General features: G+C 52.4%; 1 protein-coding gene across 2 annotated transcripts in view; it reads right to left on the reverse strand.

Moving 5' to 3' along the window:
* LOC142908009 (coxsackievirus and adenovirus receptor homolog) overlaps positions 1–19,771 on the reverse strand; it is a 63,640-nt gene that overhangs the window by 39,128 nt on the left and 4,741 nt on the right. For both annotated transcript variants that reach the window (XM_076058143.1, XM_076058142.1), the window contains exon 2: positions 910–1,076. In XM_076058143.1, coding sequence (XP_075914258.1) covers positions 910–1,076 — 167 coding nt within the window. The remainder of the gene's footprint in view (positions 1–909; positions 1,077–19,771) is intronic.

The following is a 19,771-nucleotide window of genomic DNA, read 5'->3' on the forward strand; positions in this document are numbered from 1 at the left end:
TGGTTGTTGTTGCAGTACGGAGTTAGACTGATGGCCTTAATCTAAGGATGTTGTAGTACGGAGTTAGACTGACGGCCTTAATCTAAGTTGTCTTGTGGTTGTTGTTGTAGTACGGAGTTAGACTGATGGCCTTAATCTAAGGTTGTTGTAGTACGGAGTTAGACTGATGGCCTTAATCTAAGGTTGTTGTAGTACGGAGTTAGACTGATGGCCTTAATCTAAGTGTTCTTGTGGTTGTTGTTGTAGTACGGAGTTAGACTGATGGCCTTAATCTAAGTGTTCTTGTGGTTGTTGTTGTTGTAGTACGGAGTTAGACTGACGGCCTTAATCTAAATTGTCTTGTGGTTGTTGTTGTTGTAGTACGGAGTTATACTAACGGCCTTAATCTAAGTTGTCTTGTGGTTGTTGTAGTACGGAGTTAGACTGACGGCCTTAATCTAAGTTTTCTTGTGGTTGTAGTACGGAGTTAGACTGACGGCCTTAATCTAAGTTTTCTTGTGGTTGTAGTACGGAGTTAGACTGACGGCCTTAATCTAAGTTTTCTTGTGGTTGTAGTACGGAGTTAGACTGACGGCCTTAATCTAAGTTTTCTTGTGGTTGTTGTTGTAGTACGGAGTTAGACTGACGGCCTTAATCTAAGTTTTCTTGTAGTTGTTGTTGTTTTTTGACTTTGCATCCCACTGGGATTTTTTGCACGCAGCCTTGGTGGTGTAACGGTGAAATTTCAGGAATATTTTGATTTTTTTTTCCCCCTGGATTTTCTGTTTTGCACACAGTCAACACACGCGGTCACTTTAAGATGTTTTTTTCTTGTTCGTATTTTTGTTTTTTTCGTTTGTTGCGGTTGCAGGGCTGTGCCAAAAAAATAAATGGAACCATGAAAACTATGAAACTCTCTCCCCATAGTACCATGATGCCCGGCTTGTTGTCGGACGGCACGAACATCCACTCGATGTCCAGGACTCCGACGTCTTCGGCCGCGACGGAGAAGGCGCAGGCCAGGGACACGGAGGCTCCCTGCAGCTTCTGAATCACGTCGCCGCCCGTTGACGTGATCGTGAGCGCCAGGGACGTGCCTACACACAGACACACAGACAGACAGACGCACGGGCACAAGCGGTAGAGGATTAGCGGGCTGTTGGGGGCAAGGCAGGCACGCACGCGTGCACACAAGCACACTCGCACGCACGCACACACTCACGCTCGCTCACTCACACACACACTCACGCTCGCTCACTCACACACACACTCGCTCGCTCACACACACACTCGCTCGCTCACTCACACACACAATCACACTCGCACACACACAGACTCGCTCACCCACACAGACTCGCTCGCTCACACACACACTCACACACACAATCACACTCGCACACACACAGACTCGCTCACTCACACAGACTCGCTCGCTCACATACTCACACACACAATCACACTCGCACACACACACTCGCACACACACACACACACTCGCTCGCTCACTCAGACTCGCTCGCTCACTCACACAGACTCGCTCGCTCACTCACACAGACTCACTCGCTCACTCACACAGACTCGCTCACTCACACACTCACATACTCACACACACAATCACACTCGCACACACACACTCGCTCACTCACACACACTCGCGCACTCACACACAATCGCTCACTCACTCACACACACTCGCTCACTCACTCACACTCAATCAATCACACTCGCTCTCTCACTCACACACTCGCCCGCTCACTCACACAGACTCGCTCACTCACACGCTCACTCACACTCGATCAATCACACTCACACTCAATCAATCACACTCACTCACACTCTCTCTCACACACACTCGCTCACTCACACACACACTCACACACACTCGCTCGCTCACTCACACTCACTCACACTCTCTCACTCACACTCACACACACTCTCTCACACACTCTCTCACACTCGCTCAATCAATCACACTCACTCACACACTCATGTTTTGCAGAGAGGGGGTCAAATACTTATTTCCCTCATTAAAATGCAAATTAATCTATGACATTTTTGACATGCGTTTTTTCTGGATTTTGTTGTTATTATTCTGTCTCTCACTGTTCAAATAAACCTACCATTAAAATTATAGACTGACCATTTCTTTGTCAGTGGGCAAACGTACAAAATCAGCAGGGGATCAAATTACTTTTTTCCCTCACTGTAGGACTGAATAGCCGCTGGGAGGTCACGTGACAGACCCAGCAGATGCCACGGGTTGACTGCTGTGCCAGGCTAGGTGCACGAGGTCACGGGACAGACCCTGCAGGTGCCACGGGTTGACTGCTGTGCCAGGCTAGGTGCACGAGGAGGAGGTCACGTGACAGACCCTGCAGGTGCCATGGGTTGACTGCTGTGCCAGGCTAGGTGCACGAGGAGGAGGTCACGGGACAGACCCTGCAGGTGCCACGGGATGACTGCTGTGCCAGGCTAGGTGCATGAGGTGGTCACGGGACAGACCCAGCAGGTGCCACGGGTTGACTGCTGTGCCAGGCTAGGTGCACGAGGTCACGTGACAGACCCAGCAGGTGCCACGGGTTGACTGCTGTGCCAGGCTAGGTGCACGAGGTCACGGGACAGACCCTGCAGGTGCCACGGGTTGACTGCTGTGCCAGGCTAGGTGCACGAGGAGGAGGTCACGGGACAGACCCAGCAGGTGCCACGGGTTGACTGCTGTGCCAGGCTAGGTGCACGAGGTCACGGGACAGACCCTGCAGGTGCCATGGGTTGACTGCTGTGCCAGGCTAGGTGCAGGAGGTGGTCTCGGGACAGACCCAGCAGGTGCAATTGGTTGACTGCTGTGCCAGGCTAGGTGCAGGAGGTGGTCACGGGACAGACCCTACAGGTGCAATTGGTTGACTGCTGTGCCAGGCTAGGTGCACGAGGTCACGGGAGAGACCCTGCAGGTGCCACGGGTTGACTGCTGTGCCAGGCTAGGTGCACGAGGAGGAGGTCACGGCACAGACCCTGCAGGTGCCACGGGTTGACTGCTGTGCCAGGCTAGGTGCACGAGGTGGTCACAGGACAGACCCAGCAGGTGCCACGGGTTGACTGCTGTGCCAGGCTAGGTGCACGAGGAGGAGGTCACGTGATAGACCCAGCAGGTGCCACGGGTTGGCTGCCGTGCCACAGTCATGGACACAGACGACGCGGCGTGACGTCACCGCGGCGCTTGTGCCAGGCTGGGTGCACCATGGCACGCGCAAGCTGTGCCCAGCCCCCTCGCTCTCTGCGACCTTTGCCCCCGTGGTCTCCCAGGTGACTGTGACGTCACCGCGGGGGAGTGTGGGTGAGTGGGTGGGTGGGTGAGTGAGTGGGTGGGTGAGTGGGTGAGTGGATGGGTGTGTGGGTGGGGGAGTGGGTGAGTGGGTGGGTGAGTGGGTGGGTGGGTGAGTGAGTGGGTGAGTGAGTGAGTGGGTGGCTGGCTGAGTGGGTGAGTGGGTGGGTGGGTGAGTAGGTGAGTGAGTGATGGGTGAGTGGGTGTGTGAGTGTGAGTGGGCGTGTGTGTGTATGTGAGTGGGCGTGTTTGTGTGTGTGAGTGGGCGTGTTTGTGTATGTGAGTGGGCGTGTTTGTGTATGTGAGTGGGTGTGTTTGTGAGTGGGCGTGTTTGTGTATGTGAGTGGGCGTGTGTGTATGTGAGTGGGCGTGTTTGTGTGTATGTGAGTGGGCGTGTTTGTGTGAGTGGGCGTGTTTGTGTGTGTGTATGTGAGTGGGCGTGTGTATGTGAGTGGGCGTGTTTGTGTGAGTGGGCGTGTTTGTGTGAGTGGGCGTGTTTGTGTGTGTATGGGAGTGGGCGTGTTTGTGTGTGTATGGGAGTGGGCGTGTTTGTGTGTATGTGAGTGGGCGTGTTTGTGTGTGTATGTGAGTGGGCGTGTTTGTGTGTGAGTGGGCGTGTTTGTGTATGTGAGTGGGCGTGTTTGTGTATGTGAGTGGGCGTGTTTGTGTGTATGTGAGTGGGCGTGTTTGTGTGTGTATGTGAGTGGGCGTGTGTGTGTGTATGTGAGTGGGCGTGTGTGTATATGTGAGTGGGCGTGTGTGTGTATGTGAGTGGGCGTGTGTGTGTATGTGAGTGGGCGTGTGTGTGTATGTGAGTGGGCGTGTTTGTGTATGTGAGTGGGCGTGTTTGTGTATGTGAGTGGGCGTGTTTGTGTGTGTATGGGAGTGGGCGTGTTTGTGTGTATGTGAGTGGGCGTATTTGTGTGTGTATGTGAGTGGGCGTGTTTGTGTATGTGAGTGGGCGTGTTTGTGTATGTGAGTGGGCGTGTGTGTGTATGTGAGTGGGCGTGTTTGTGTGTGTATGTGAGTGGGCGTGTGTATGTGAGTGGGCGTGTGTATGTGAGTGGGCGTGTTTGTGTGAGTGGGCGTGTTTGTGTGAGTGGGCGTGTTTGTGTGAGTGGGCGTGTTTGTGTGTGTATGGGAGTGGGCATGTTTGTGTATGTGAGTGGGCGTGTTTGTGTATGTGAGTGGGCGTGTTTGTGTATGTGAGTGGGCGTGTTTGTGTGTGTATGTGAGTGGGCGTGTTTGTGTGTGTATGTGAGTGGGCGTGTGTGTGTGTATGTGAGTGGGCGTGTGTGTGTGTATGTGAGTGGGCGTGTGTGTGTGTGTATGTGAGTGGGCGTGTGTGTGTATGTGAGTGGGCGTGTGTGTGTATGTGAGTGGGCGTGTGTGTGTATGTGAGTGGGCGTGTTTGTGTATGTGAGTGGGCGTGTTTGTGTATGTGAGTGGGCGTGTTTGTGTATGTGAGTGGGCGTGTTTGTGTGAGTGGGCGTGTTTGTGTGAGTGGGCGTGTTTGTGTGTGTATGGGAGTGGGCGTGTTTGTGTGTATGTGAGTGGGCGTATTTGTGTGTGTATGTGAGTGGGCGTGTTTGTGTATGTGAGTGGGCGTGTTTGTGTATGTGAGTGGGCGTGTTTGTGTGTGTATGTGAGTGGGCGTTGTCTGTGTGTGTATGTGAGTGGGCGTTGTCTGTGTGTGTATGTGAGTGGGCGTGTTTGTGTGTGTATGTGAGTGGGCGTGTGTATGTGAGTGGGCGTGTTTGTGTGAGTGGGCGTGTTTGTGTGAGTGGGCGTGTTTGTGTGTGTATGGGAGTGGGCGTGTTTGTGTGTGTATGGGAGTGGGCGTGTTTGTGTGTGTATGGGAGTGGGCGTGTTTGTGTGTATGTGAGTGGGCGTGTTTGTGTGTGTATGTGAGTGGGCGTGTTTGTGTATGTGAGTGGGCGTGTTTGTGTATGTGAGTGGGCGTGTTTGTGTATGTGAGTGGGCGTGTTTGTGTATGTGAGTGGGCGTGTTTGTGTATGTGAGTGGGCGTGTTTGTGTGTGTATGTGAGTGGGCGTGTTTGTGTGTGTATGTGAGTGGGCGTGTGTGTGTGTATGTGAGTGGGCGTGTGTGTATATGTGAGTGGGCGTGTGTGTATGTGAGTGGGCGTGTGTGTATGTGAGTGGGCGTGTGTGTGTATGTGAGTGGGCGTGTGTGTATGTGAGTGGGCGTGTTTGTGTATGTGAGTGGGCGTGTTTGTGTATGTGAGTGGGCGTGTTTGTGTATGTGAGTGGGCGTGTTTGTGTGTGTATGTGAGTGGGCGTGTTTGTGTGTGTATGTGAGTGGGCGTGTTTGTGTGTGTGTGAGTGGGCGTGTTTGTGTATGTGAGTGGGCGTGTTTGTGTATGTGAGTGGGCGTGTTTGTGTATGTGAGTGGGCGTGTTTGTGTGTGTATGTGAATGTGAGTGGGCGTGTGTGTGTATGTGAGTGGGCGTGTTTGTGTGTGTATGTGAATGTGAGTGGGCGTGTGTGTGTATGTGAGTGAAGGTGTCTGGAGGACAGCGCTGTCCTCCAGACAGTCTCGTCCCTTCGCCTGATGAAGGCCGCTTGTGTTGTGGCCGAAACGTCGTGAGATATTTTATTGTGTTATTTTATTATTTTATCAATTTATTATTTTACTCTCATTCTACGTGGGTGGCGACTTTACCGAAAGAACCAAAGAAGATGAAATCCTTGCAGTCACGAAAGCTTTAAATCGAAATTCATCAGACCTGCCTTGTATCGGAAGGCAGAGCCATTCGTAAGTCGGGGACGGTCCAGGCTGGTCCAGATGTCTTGTGACCGATCACAATTCAATTATATATATAAAAAAGCGCGATGCTTTTTTGTATATATTTAAAGGTTTGTTTAAAACGGAAATGACCGTGCGAAGGGAAAATACAAATGTTCGGGGTGAATTAATTTGGGGCTCGCAATAAATGTTAACTCCCGCACCTGGTACGCGGGAGATCGTGGGTTCGATCCCGACCCTGACGATGCCTGCTGCTGCTGCTGTAGATTTGGTGTGCGTCTCTCTCTCACCATCATCATCATCACGGTGGCTAGGAGATGTTAACTACCTCGCCCGGTACGCATGAGATCGTGGGTTCAATCCCCAACCCTGACCATGGCTGCTGCTGTATATTTGGAGTCTGCGTCTCTCTCTCATCATCACCACAGTGGCTAGGAGATGTTAACTATCTCGCCTGCTATGCAGGAGGTCGTGGGTTCAATCCCCAACCCTGACCATGCCTGCTGCTGCTGCTGCTGTCGATTTGGAGTCTGCGTCTCTCTCATCATCATCATCACGGTGGCTAGGAGATGTTGACTACCTCGCCCGGTACGCAGGAGGTCGTGGGTTCGATCCCGACCCTGACCATGCCTGCTGCTGCTGCTGTATATTTGGAGTCTGCGTCTCTCTCTATCTAAACATCATCACCACAGTGGCTAGGAGATGTTAGCTCCCTCGCCCGGTACGCAGGAGATCGTGGGTTCGATCCCGACCCTGACTACACCTTCTGCTGTAGATTTGGAGTCTGCGTCTATCTCATTATCATCACCACAGTGGCTAGGAGATGTTAACTACCTCGTCCGGTACGCAGGAGATCGTGGGTTCGATCCCGACCCTGACCATGCCTGCTGTTGCTGCTGCTGTAGATTTGGAGTCTGCGTCTCTCTCTCTCATCATCATCATCATCACCACCACAGTGGCTAGGAGATGTTAACTCCCTCGCCCGGTACGCAGGAGGTCGTGGGTTCGATCCCGACCCTGACTACACCTTCTGCTGTAGATTTGGAGTCTGTGTCTCGCTCTCTCTCATCATCATCATCACGGTGCCTAGGAGATGTTAACTCCCTCGCTCGGTACGCGGGAGATCGTGGGTTCGATCCCGACCCTGACTACACCTGCTGTAGATTTGGAGTCTGCGTCTCTCTCTCTCTCTCATCATCATCACCACAGTGGCTAGGAGATGTTAACTACCTCGCCCGGTACGCAGGAGATCGTGGGTTCGATCCCGACCCTGACTACACCTTCTGCTGTAGATTTGGAGTCTGCGTCTCTCTCTCTCCCCGCGGTGGTCACTGCGTCGATTTCTCTCCGGGGTCCCGCGGGGTTTATTCCCCTCCACATTTAGAACCGAGGTCTCTACGCGTTCAGAGTGATTTTGGCTGCGGCTTTCAATGCCCACGTGATGGTGGCGATGGTGATGATGATGGTGATGATATCAGCCCAGTGGCTGATATCATCATTCACGTCGTGATGGCCGGGTCGCTTGTCTGAAAACAAAACATCTACACTGCATTAAGAGACCTCCTTTTGCCAGTAGCAAGAGATAGTAAATAGGTTTTTACCCTGTTATCTGGCACCAAAACTGACACCTTTACACAAGGAGATCATGTTTGCAATAACCACAACACAAGCAGTCAAAATGCAAACAAAAAGAGACAACTCTGATAATAATATTGGCACTGTCCTTGAATTTGATTGGTCCACACCCGAGACGGCTTTTCTTAGAGCCCCTTAGTCTCTCCACTGGTGTTGGACCAGAAGACGCCAAAAGGCGTACAACTCAAAAACAGCGCACTATCAGAGTATTGAGGGCTCGGGGTGAGCATTTACATTATGAGACCTCCTTTGCCAGTAACAAGATATAGTAATAGGTTTTTACCCTTTTTAACAAGATATAGTAATAGGTTTTTACCCTTTTAACTGGCACAAAAACTGGCACCTTTATTCAAGGCGTCATGTTTGCAATAACCACAACACAAGCAGTCAGAATGCAAACAAAAAGAGACAACTCTGATAATAATATTGGCCCTGTCCTTGAATTTGATTGGTCCACACCCGAGACAGCTTTTCTTAGAGCCCCTTTAGTCTCTCCACTGGTGTTGGACCAGAATACGCCAAAAGGCGTACAACTCAAAAACAGCGCACTATCAGAGTATTGAGGGCTCGGGGTGAGCATTTACATTATGAGACCTCCTTTGCCAGTAACAAGATATAGTAATAGGTTTTTACCCTTTTAACTGGCACAAAAACTGACACCTTTATTCAAGGCATCATGTTTGCAATAACCACAACACAAGCAGTCAAAATGCAAACAAAAAAAGACAACTCTGATAATAATATTGGCACTGTCCTTGAATTGGATTGGTCCACACCCGAGACGGCTTTTCTTAGAGCCCCTTAGTCTCCACTGGTGTTGGACCAGAAGACGCCAAAAGGCGTACAACTCAAAAACAGCGCACTATCAGAGTATTGAGGGCTCGGGGTGAGTAAATGTGTGAGAGACGTCACCGATCGCATCGCATCCGCTTAACACAAGCAGCGCACAAGGTAACCTGTTACACCTGTTACACCTGTTACAAGACCGGCTCCCACACTAGACCACCACCACCACCCCCCACCCACCCCCACCACCACCCCCCACCGTGTAACCTGTTCCAGGCTGCCAGTGGCAAGTCCTGTTGGGTCACCACCAGCAACACCCTGGCTGGGGTGGTTGGCACGGTGGTGGATAAAGTGGGGAGTGGTGGTGGTGGTGGATAAAGTGGGGAGTGGTGGTGGTGGATAAAGTGGGGAGTGGTGGTGGTGGTGGATAAAGTGGTGGTGGTGGTGGTGGTGAAGTGGTGGTGGTGGATAAAGTGGTGGTGGTGAAGTGGTGGTGGTGAAGTGGTGGTGGTGGTGGATAAAGTGGTGGTGGTGGATAAAGTGGTGGTGGTGGATAAAGTGGTGGTGGTGGTGGTGAAGTGGTGGTGAAGTGGTGAAGTGGTGGTGAAGTGGTGGTGGTGGTGGTGAAGTGGTGGTGGTGGATAAAGTGGTGGTGGTGGTGAAGTGGTGGTGGTGGTGGTGGATAAAGTGGTGGTGGTGGTGGATAAAGTGGTGGTGGTGGTGGATAAAGTGGTGGTGGTGGTGGATAAAGTGGTGGTGGTGGTGGATGAAGTGGTGGTGGTGGATGGAGTGGGGAGTGATGGTGGGTGGTGGATGAAGTGGTGGTGGTGGTGGTGGATAAAGTGATGGTGGTGGTGGTGGTGGGAGTGGTGGTGGTGGATGGAGTGTGGGGTGGTGGTGGATGAGTAGTGGTGGTGGTGGTGGATAGTGGGTGGATGAAGTAGTGGTGGTGTATGAAGTGGTGGTGGATGAAGTGGTAAGTAGTGGTAGCGGTCGATCCGCTCGATTCCCGCTCACGGCCATCACCACCAGTGATAGCGATTATCCGAACGGGTTCTGGGTCTCCCCTAGGTCGACTCGGCCTCAAATTCGTGTCTGGGTGTCTGTGGGTGTCTGTGTGTGTCTGTGTGTGTCTGTGGGAGTCTGTGGGAGTCTGTGGGTGTCTGTGTGGGTGTCTGTGTGGGTGTCTGTGTGGATGTATGTGTGTCTCTGTGGGTCTCTGTGGGTGTCTGTGGGTGTCTGTGTGTGTCTGTGTGGGTGTCTGTGGGTGTCTGTGTGTGTCTGTGTGTGTCTGTGTGGGTGTCTGTGTGTGTCTGTGTGTGTGTCTGCGGGTGTCTGCGGGTGTCTGTGTGTCTCTGTGTGGGTGTCTGTGTGCGTCTGTGTGTCTCTGTGTGTGTCTGTGTGTGTCTGTGTGTGTGTCTGTGTGTGTCTGTGTGTGTCTGTGTGTGTCTGTGTGTTTATGTAAAATGTTGAACTTATTTTGGCACCGCACGGGGGGAGGGTGGTGGTGACGACGACAAACTAAACAACAACAACAACAACCACCACAACAAGAAGCAGTTCTCAAGGAACGAGTTGTCCATCTGTCTAACATTTAACATTCTACAGCTCGAGTGGCTTCCCAATCAACTCGACGCTTAAAGGACCAAATCCCAAACACAGCCACGGCCCCGATCAACATGTGAAACCCGCACCCCGACTACTGGCCAAGCTCAACAAATCAAACAAAAAATGTTGAATAAACAAATGGCATCAAGACCAACAATGAGCAAATTTTTTAAAATACTTTTTAAAAAAAAAACAACAACACGCGCTTTAATTAAATGTACCGTACGAGTAATGTCAGAACTCCACCACGACACCAGGAAGTGGCCCAAAAGCTTGGTCACAACGTGGCCAAGCTTGATTTACAGCCAACGTGAGCTGAGCAGTGGACAATTAGACACAACATATAAAAAAATAATGTTTAAAAAATATATTTTTTTTAATTTGTAATTATTAATATAGTATCGTCATCACTATGACATAAGTATACCAAGTCTGCAGTCGATACCACATTGGGAAGTGTGTTAAAATTGAGTTTGCAAGATTTGAGGATATGACAATAACAGACAGACACAGTGAATTAATAGAAAGCGCGTAAAAAGAAAGTTTAAAAAATATATTTTTTAAAAATGTGGATGCTAGAATATGGCATCGTCATCACTAAGACGTAGGTATCCCAAGTCTGCAGCCGATAGCACACTGCAGGGAAGTGTGTTAAAATTGAGTTGCAAGATTTGAAGATGCAACAATAACAACAATAACAACAACAACAAACAGACAACAGGCAGAGCGAGTTAAATGAAAAGCTTGTCAATAACATTTAAAAAAAATTTATCGAAACGGAGGTGACCACAACAGAGCAGGGAACGATTTCCACTCGGAGCAATTAAAACCGATACACTTTCCCGATTCACGGCGGTGTTGGAGTGGTCTAAATCAGTGACCACGAATTCACGCCCGTCCGTGCAATATCCCACACAGATGACCGGCGTCTACAGCAGCGCTTCGCCTGGGTTCAGTTAAACAAAAACAAAGCGCCCTTGAGTTGACAACGTGCAGTTTGATACGGCGGCGGCAGCGGTGGCGGACGATGCACGGCAAAACAACGGATCGGGATAGTGGAGTCGACTCATCTGCGAGAGTGGGTGGGTGCGTGGGTGAGTGGGTGAGTGGGTGGATGAGTGAGTGAGTGGGGGAGTGGGTGGGTGAGTGAGTGGGTGGGTGAGTGGGTGAGTGAGTGGGTGGGTGGGTGAGTGAGTGGGTGGGTGGGTGAGTGAGTGGGTGGGTGAGTGAGTGAGTGAGTGGGTGAGTGAGTGAGTGAGTGGATGAGTGAGTGGGTGAGTGAGTGGGTGAGTGGATGGGTGAGTGGGTGGGTGGGTGGATGAGTGAGTGGGTGGATGAGTGAGTGGGTGAGTGAGTGGGTGGGTGAGTGGGTGAGTGAGTGGGGGAGTGGGTGGGTGAGTGAGTGGGTGGGTGGATGAGTGAGTGAGTGAGTGGGTGAGTGAGGGGGGAGTGGGTGAGTGGGTGAGTGAGTGGGGGAGTGGGTGAGTGAGTGGGGGAGTGGGTGGGTGGGTGGGTGAGGAGTGAGTGAGTGGGTGGGTGAGTGAGTGAGTGAGTGGATGAGTGAGTGGGTGAGTGGATGAGTGAGTGGGTGAGTGAGTGAGTGGGTGAGTGGGTGGGTGAGTGGGTGAGTGAGTGAGTGGGTGAGTGAGTGAGTGAGTGGGTGAGTGAGTGGGTGAGTGAGTGAGTGAGTGGGTGAGTGAGTGAGTGGGTGGGTGAGTGGGTGGGTGAGTGGGTGGGTGAGTGGGTGGGTGAGTGGGTGGGTGAGTGGGTGGGTGGGTGGGTGAGTGGGTGAGTGGGTGGGTGGGTTGGTCGGTGAGTGAGTGAGTGGGTGAGTGAGTGGGTGAGTGAGTGGGTGAGTGAGTGGGTGGGTGAGTGGGTGGGTGGGTGGGTGAGTGGGTGGGTGAGTGGGTGGGTGGGTGGGTGAGTGGGTGGGTGAGTGGGTGAGTGGGTGGGTGTGTGGGTGGGTGGGTGAGTGGGTGAGTGGGTGGGTGAGTGGGTGAGTGGATGAGTGAGTGTGTGAGTGGGTGGGTGGGTGAGTGAGTGGGTGGGTGAGTGATTGGGTGGGTGAGTGGGTGGGTGGGTGAGTGGGTGTGTGAGTGAATGGTGTGTGAGTGAGTGGTGTGTGAGTGAGTGTGTGAGTGAATGGGTGGGTGGTGAGTGGGTGAGTGGGTGGGCGGGTGAGTGAGTGGGTGGGTGGGTGAGTGAGTGGGTGGGTGAGTGGGTTAGTGAGTGGGTGAATGAGTGAGTGGGTGGATGAGTAAGTAAATAATTGAGTGGTGGATGAGATGGTGAGCGAGTTGGTGTGCAATTCATATGGTTCGTGGGTGAATGAGTGATTTATTGAGTAGGTGACTAAATTAGTGGGTGAGTGAATGAGTGGGTGGGTGAGTGAGTGAGTGGGTGGGTGAGTGAGTGAGTGGGTGACTAAATTAGTGGGTGAGTGAGTGAGTGGGTGGGTTTGTGAGTGGGTCGGTGGGTGGGTGAGTGAGTGAGTGGGTGAGTCGGTGGGTGAGTGAGTGAGTGAGTGGGTGAGTGAGTGGGTGACTAAATTAGTGGGTGAGTGAGTGAGTGAGTTTGTTTGGGCTTTCATATGTGCTGCTGTTTTCTAACAGCACTTACCTCAGCAGTGCGTATGGGCTACACGGGGGACCTTTGTATTTGTTGTGTACGTTTCCATGTGTATGCATTGCACACACATACACACAGATAGAATGCATTTCACACACACACACACACAGATAGAATGCATTTCACACACACACACAGATAGAATGTGAAACAACTGTGGACACTTTACAGACAAGCGAGATCCGGGTCCAACCAGAGCTGAGTGGGTGAGTGAGTGAGTGGGTGGGTGAGTGAGTGGGTGAGTGAGTGGGTGGGTGAGTGAGTGAGCAGGTGAGTGAGCGGGTGAGTGAGTGGGTGAGTGAGTGGGTGAGTGAGCGGGTGGGTGGGTGAGTGAGTGAGTGGGTAATTGAGTGGATGAGTGAGTGAGTGGGTGAGTGAGTGAGTGGGTGAGTGAGTGAGTGGGTAATTGAGTGGATAAGTGAGTGGGTGGGTGGGTGAGTGAGTGAGTGAGTGGGTGAGTGAGTGGGTGGGTGAGTGAGTGAGTGAGCGGGTGAGTGAGTGGGTGAGCGGGTGGGTGGGTGGATGAGTGAGTGAGTGGGTGGGTTAGTGAGTGGGTCGGTGGGTGGGTGAGTGAGTGAGTGGGTGAGTCGGTGGGTGAGTGAGTGAGTGGGTGAGTGAGTGGGTGAGTGAGTGGTTGAGTGGTTGGGTGAGTGGGTGAGTGAATGGTTGGGTGAGTGGTTGGGCGAGTGAGTGGTTGGGCGAGTGAGTGGCTGGGCGAGTGAGTGGTTGGGCGAGTGAGTGGGTGAGTGATTGGGTGAGTGAGTGGGTGGGTGAGTAAGTGGGTGGGTGAGTGGGTGAGTCGTTGAGTGAGTGTTTGGGTGAATGGTTGGGTGAGTGGTTGGGTGAGTGGGTGGGTGAGTGGGTGAGTGCGTGAGTGAGTGGTTGGGTGAGTGGTTGGGTGAGTGGGTGAGTGAGTGGTTGGGTGAGTGGTTCGGTGAGTGGTTTGGTGAGTGGTTGGGTGAGTGAGTGGTTGGGTGAGTGAGTGGTTGGGTGGGTGAGTGGTTGGGTGGGTGAGTGGTTGAGTGAGTGGTTGGGTGAGTGGTTGGGTGAGTGGTTGGGTGAGTGAGTGGTTGAGAGTGAATGGTTGGGTGGGTGAGTGGCTGAGTGAGTGGTTGGGTGAGTGGTTGGGTGAGTGAGTGGTTGGGTGGGTGAGTGGTTGAGTGAGTGATTGAGTGAGTGGTTGGGTGAGTGGTTGGGTGAGTGAGTGGTTGAGTGAGTGAGTGGTTGGGTTAGTGGTTGGGTGAGTAGGTGAGTGAGTGGTTGGGTGAGTGAGTGGTTGGGTGAGTGGGTGGTTGGGTGAGTGGTTGGGTGAGTGGTTGGGTGAGTGGTTGGGTGAGTGAGTGGTTGGGTGAGTGGTTGGGTGAGTGGTTGGGTGAGTGGTTGGGTGAGTGGTTGGGTGAGTGAGTGGTTGGGTGAGTGGTTGGGTGAGTGGTTGGGTTAGTGGTTGGGTGAGTGGTTGGGTGAGTGGTTGGGTGAGTGGTTGGGTGAGTGGTTGGGTGAGTGAGTGGGTGAGTGAGTGGTTGGGTGAGTGGTTGGGTGAGTGGTTGGGTGAGTGAGTGGTTGGGTGAGTGGTTGGGTGAGTGGTTGGGTGAGTGAGTGGTTGGGTGAGTGGTTGGGTGAGTGAGTGGTTGGGTGAGTGGTTGGGTGAGTGGTTGGGTGAGTGGTTGGGTGAGTGAGTGGTTGAGAGTGAATGGTTGAGTGGGTGAGTGGTTGAGTGAGTGGTTGGGTGAGTGGTTGGGTGAGTGAGTGGTTGGGTGGGTGAGTGGTTGAGTGAGTGATTGAGTGAGTGGTTGGGTGAGTGGTTGGGTGAGTGAGTGGTTGAGTGAGTGAGTGGTTGGGTTAGTGGTTGGGTGAGTAGGTGAGTGAGTGGTTGGGTGAGTGAGTGGTTGGGTGAGTGGGTGGTTGGGTGAGTGGTTGGGTGAGTGGTTGGGTGAGTGGTTGGGTGAGTGAGTGGTTGGGTGAGTGGTTGGGCGAGTGTTTGAGTGAGTGGTTGGGTGAGTGAGTGGTTGGGTGAGTGAGTGGTTGGGTGAGTGGTTGGGTGAGTGGTTGGGTGAGTGGTTGGGTGAGTGAGTGGTTGGGTGAGTGGTTGGGCGAGTGAGTGGTTGGGTGAGTGGTTGGGTGAGTGGTTGGGCGAGTGTGAGTTAGAGGTTGCACCGTACGCAGCCAACCGTGCCAATCGGCGATGCGGGCGCGGGCGCGGATGGTTGGAACGACACCAAACTCAACGCACGAAAAACCCCACGAGGATTTGCGGTGCATGGCCCAAATCGCCAACGACGAAGATTGGATCCTAACGCAACGCAGAGCTCACGGCTTGCATCATCAGCGGACATCGCTCCCTGCTCCTCTCTCTCTCTTTGTCGCCTTCCACCCAACCGCACTGACCGGCGTGGGGAAGTATGGCTCTGTCGCACACTGCACCAACGACGAAGTTCATTGCTCGGCGAAGGGGGCTCACACCCCCCCCACCTCACACACACACACAGCTTGGCACGGTTGGCTATGTACGGTGTGAAAGAAGTTCAACACACGTACACACACACATAGAGACCCCCAGACACCCACATACACCCAGACCCATAGAGACCCACAGGCACCCATAGAGACCCACAGACACCCACAGACACCCATAGAGAACCACAGACACCCACAGACACCCATAGAGAACCACAGACACCCATAGAGACCCACAGACACCCACAGGCACCCATAGAGACCCACAGACACCCACAGACACCCATAGAGAACCACAGACACCCATAGAGACCCACAGACAACCAGACCCATAGAGACCCCACAGACACCCATAGAGACCCACAGACACCCACAGACACCCATAGAGACCCACATACACCCATAGAGACCCACAGACACCCATAGAGACCCACAGACACCCATAGAGACCCACAGACAACCAGACCCATAGAGACCCCACAGACACCCATAGAGACCCACAGACACCCACAGAGACCCACAGACACCCATAGAGACCCACAGACACCCGCAGCTTGGCACGGTTGGCTACGTACGGTGCGAAAGAAGTTCACACCATACACACAGGTACATATAATCACAGGTAGATACGTCATCTGCATATAGGTACACACAAAGACCCCCCCATGTAACATACTTCAGGGCAAGTGCTACAGACTACAACCCCTACCCCCCGTGTAGCCTGTAACAGACTGTAGGGGCAAGTGCTGTTAGTAGCGAGAAGCAGCAGCTACCTATGAACACACAAAGACAAAGATCCCCCGTGTAGCCCGTAACAGACTGTAGGGGCAAGTGCTGTTAGCGAGCAGCACCTATGAAGGCCGGCACGGCACACGAGGGGGTGGGTGGCCAGCACCACGCCCGGCCGCCTTTGTCTCCCCAGTGGAGATGTTCACTACGCCACCACCGCTACACTAGGCGAGTCATTTGAGGCTGAGTCGACCTAGGGGAAGGCCCAGGACGGGTTCAGATAAACGTCGCTGGTGGTGTTGGTGGCCGTGATCGGGAATGGAACTCTGGTCGCCGGGTTCGGAGCGCAGTGCGAACCACGACATTACACACACACACAGACTCACACACACACACAGACTCACACACACACAGACTCACACACACACACATAGACACACACACATATAAACACACACACACAGACTCACACACACACACACAGAGACACACACACACATAAACACACACACAGAGACACACACACATAGACACACAGATACATAGACACACAGATACACACACACACAGACACACACACACATAGATACACACACACAGATACACACACACATAGAAACACAGATAGATACACACAGAGATACACACAGAGATACACACACACACACAGATACACACACACACACAGATACACACACACACAGATACACACACACAGATACACACAGATACACACACACACACACAGATACACACACACCAGACTCACAGATACACACACACCAGACTCACAGATACACACACACACAAATACACACACAGAGACACACACAGAGACACACACACAGACACACACACAGATACACACGCACATAGACACACAGATACAAACACACACACACAGATACACACACACATAGACACACACATAGACACACAGATACATACACACACAGATGCACACAGAGATACACACACTCACAGATACACACACAGATACACACACACACAGATACACACACACAGATACACACAGATACACACACACACAGATACACACACACACACAGATACACACACACAGATACACACACACAGATACAGATACACAAACACACAGACTCACAGATACACACACACAGACTCACAAATACACACAGACTCACAGATACACACAAACAGACTCACAGATACACACACACACATACACACACAGATACACACACAGAGTCACACACACAGACTCACACACAGACTCACACACAGACTCACACACGCAAAAAGATCCCCCATATAGCCTTAACAGACTGTAGGGGCAGGTGCTGTTATAACGAGCACCTATGAAGGCCGGAACGGTACACGAGGGGGTGGGTGGCCAGCACCACGCCCGACCGCCTTTGTCTCCCTAGTGGCAATGTTTACACACTGCACCAGGTACTTATTTGAGGCTGAGTCGACCTAGGGGAGGCCCGGGACCGGTTCAGATAATCGTCACTGGTGTTGGCCGTGAGCGGGAATCGAACCCGGGTCGCCAGGTTCATAGCGCAGCGCGCTAACCGCTACACTATCGCTCCCCACCACAGATACACACACACAGATACACACAGACTCACAGATACACACAGATACACACACATACACACACACAGATACACACATACTCACAGACACACAGATACACACACACATATACACACTCTGGAGTGTGGCGCTAATGAGGTGTGGGTGTGGTTATCACCGCCATCACCATGGTGAGCAGGCGAGTCAATGCAAAGACCTTTGCTCACTGCACACACCAAAGGTAAACACACACAGGTAGACACACGCACACAGGTAGACACACACACACAGGTAGACACACACACAGGTAGACACACACACAGGTAGACACACACACAGATAGACACACGCACACAGGTAGACACACACACAGGTAGACACACGTACACAGGTAAACACACACACAGGCAGACACGTACACAGGCAGATACACACACAGGCAGACACACACACACAGGTAGACACACACAGACAGACACACACACAGGTAGACACACACAGGTAGACACACACACAGGTAGACACACACACAGACAGACACACACACAGGTAGACACACACACACAGGTAGACACACATACAGGTAGACACACACACAGGTAGACACACACACAGGTAGACACACACACAGGTAGACACACACACAGACAGACACACACACAGGTAGACACACACACAGACACACACACACAGGTAGACACACTGGTAGACACACACAACAACAACTGCCATTCGCCACTAAGTGGTGGTGACGTCACCACGACGCTTGTGCCAGGCCATGTGCACCTTGAGGCCACGTGAAGTGTCGAACGCCCGCTGGCAGGAGGTCACGGGGCAGACCCAGGTGCCACGGGTCGACTGACTAAGATGACTGAGATGACTGGCTGATGCACCACCTGTGCCCCCTACTGTGCCAACCTGCTGTGCTTTAGCCACCCGGCGCTCCGCTCGTTGTTGTGAGCGTCGCTCCTCCGCCCTCCGTTGTTGTTGGAGGGCGACTGCCTCCAACTGCCCAGTAGCAGCGTCCTTCACGAGCCTCCTCCACAGAGGCCGATCTTGACACCGCTGGTACTAGTCATCGGCAAGTCCACTCAGCTCCACGTCCTCCTGTACCACATCACTCCATCTCTTCTCTAGCCCGTGCCACGCCCGTTTAGCCCCCTCGATCCGGCCGAACAAAAGCTGTTTCGGCATGCGGTGGCTGGGCATGCGGGCTACATGACCCAGCCAACGCAGCCTTGCCTGCCGGAGGAGCTCACCGATAGGACCTTGCCCAGATCTTTCAAGGATTTTTGAGCTCCTCGCACAATCCAGTCTGGTAAAACCGAGGATGGAACGTAGGCAGGCCAGCCTAAATGTTTCCAACCGGCGAAGATGCTCCATTAAGGGGGTCCACGTTTCGCAAGCGTAGAGAAGGGAGGGAATGACTGTGGCCGAGAAAACCTGAAGCTTAGTGCGGAGCGACAGACCAGGTAGCTTCCACGCAACGTTACACAACCGATGAAAAGATATTGCCGTTCGACTGATTCGGAGTGAGACCTCTGCTGTTAAACTGGAGCTGGTCACACACACACACACAGGTACACACACACAGGTACACACGCACACAGGTACACAGGTACACACGCACACAGGTGCACACCCACAAACACAGGTACAGGAACACGAGACATACAAACTTTCAGAGATACGAACAAATCTCTCCAAATGTCAACTGCCCCGCGCAATAGATGGCGGTGGTGACATCTACAACTGCAGAACGTGAAGAACCAGTGGCATCTACATCTGAGGAACGTGAAGAACCAGTGGCATCTACATCTGCAGAACGTGAAGAACCAGTGGCATCTACATCTGCAGAACGTGAAGAACCAGTGACATCTACATCTGCAGAACGTGAAGAACCAGTGGCATCTACATCTGCAGAACGTGAAGAACCAGTGGCATCTACATCTGCAGAACGTGAAGAACCAGTGGCATCTACATCTGCAGAACGTGAAGAACCAGTGGCATCTACATCGGTAGAACGTGAAGAACCAGTGACGTCTACATCTGCAGAACGTTAAGAACCAGTTGCATCTACAACTGCAGAACGTGAAGAACCAGTTGCATCTACAGAAGGTGAAGAACCAGTGGCATCTACATCTGCAGAACGTGAAGAACCAGTGGCACCTACAGAAAGTGAAGAACCAGTGGCATCTACAACTGCAGAACGTGAAGAACCAGTGGCATCTACATCTACAGAAAGTGAAGAACCAGTGGCATCTACATCTGCAGAACGTGAAGAACCAGTGGCATCTACAACTGCA

This window comes from Petromyzon marinus (genome assembly GCF_048934315.1).
Source record: "Petromyzon marinus isolate PM22_M1 ecotype Great Lakes invasive population chromosome 68 unlocalized genomic scaffold, UKy_Petmar_22M1.pri1.0 chr68_unloc.1, whole genome shotgun sequence".
NCBI classification, from domain to species: domain Eukaryota; kingdom Metazoa; phylum Chordata; class Hyperoartia; order Petromyzontiformes; family Petromyzontidae; genus Petromyzon; species Petromyzon marinus.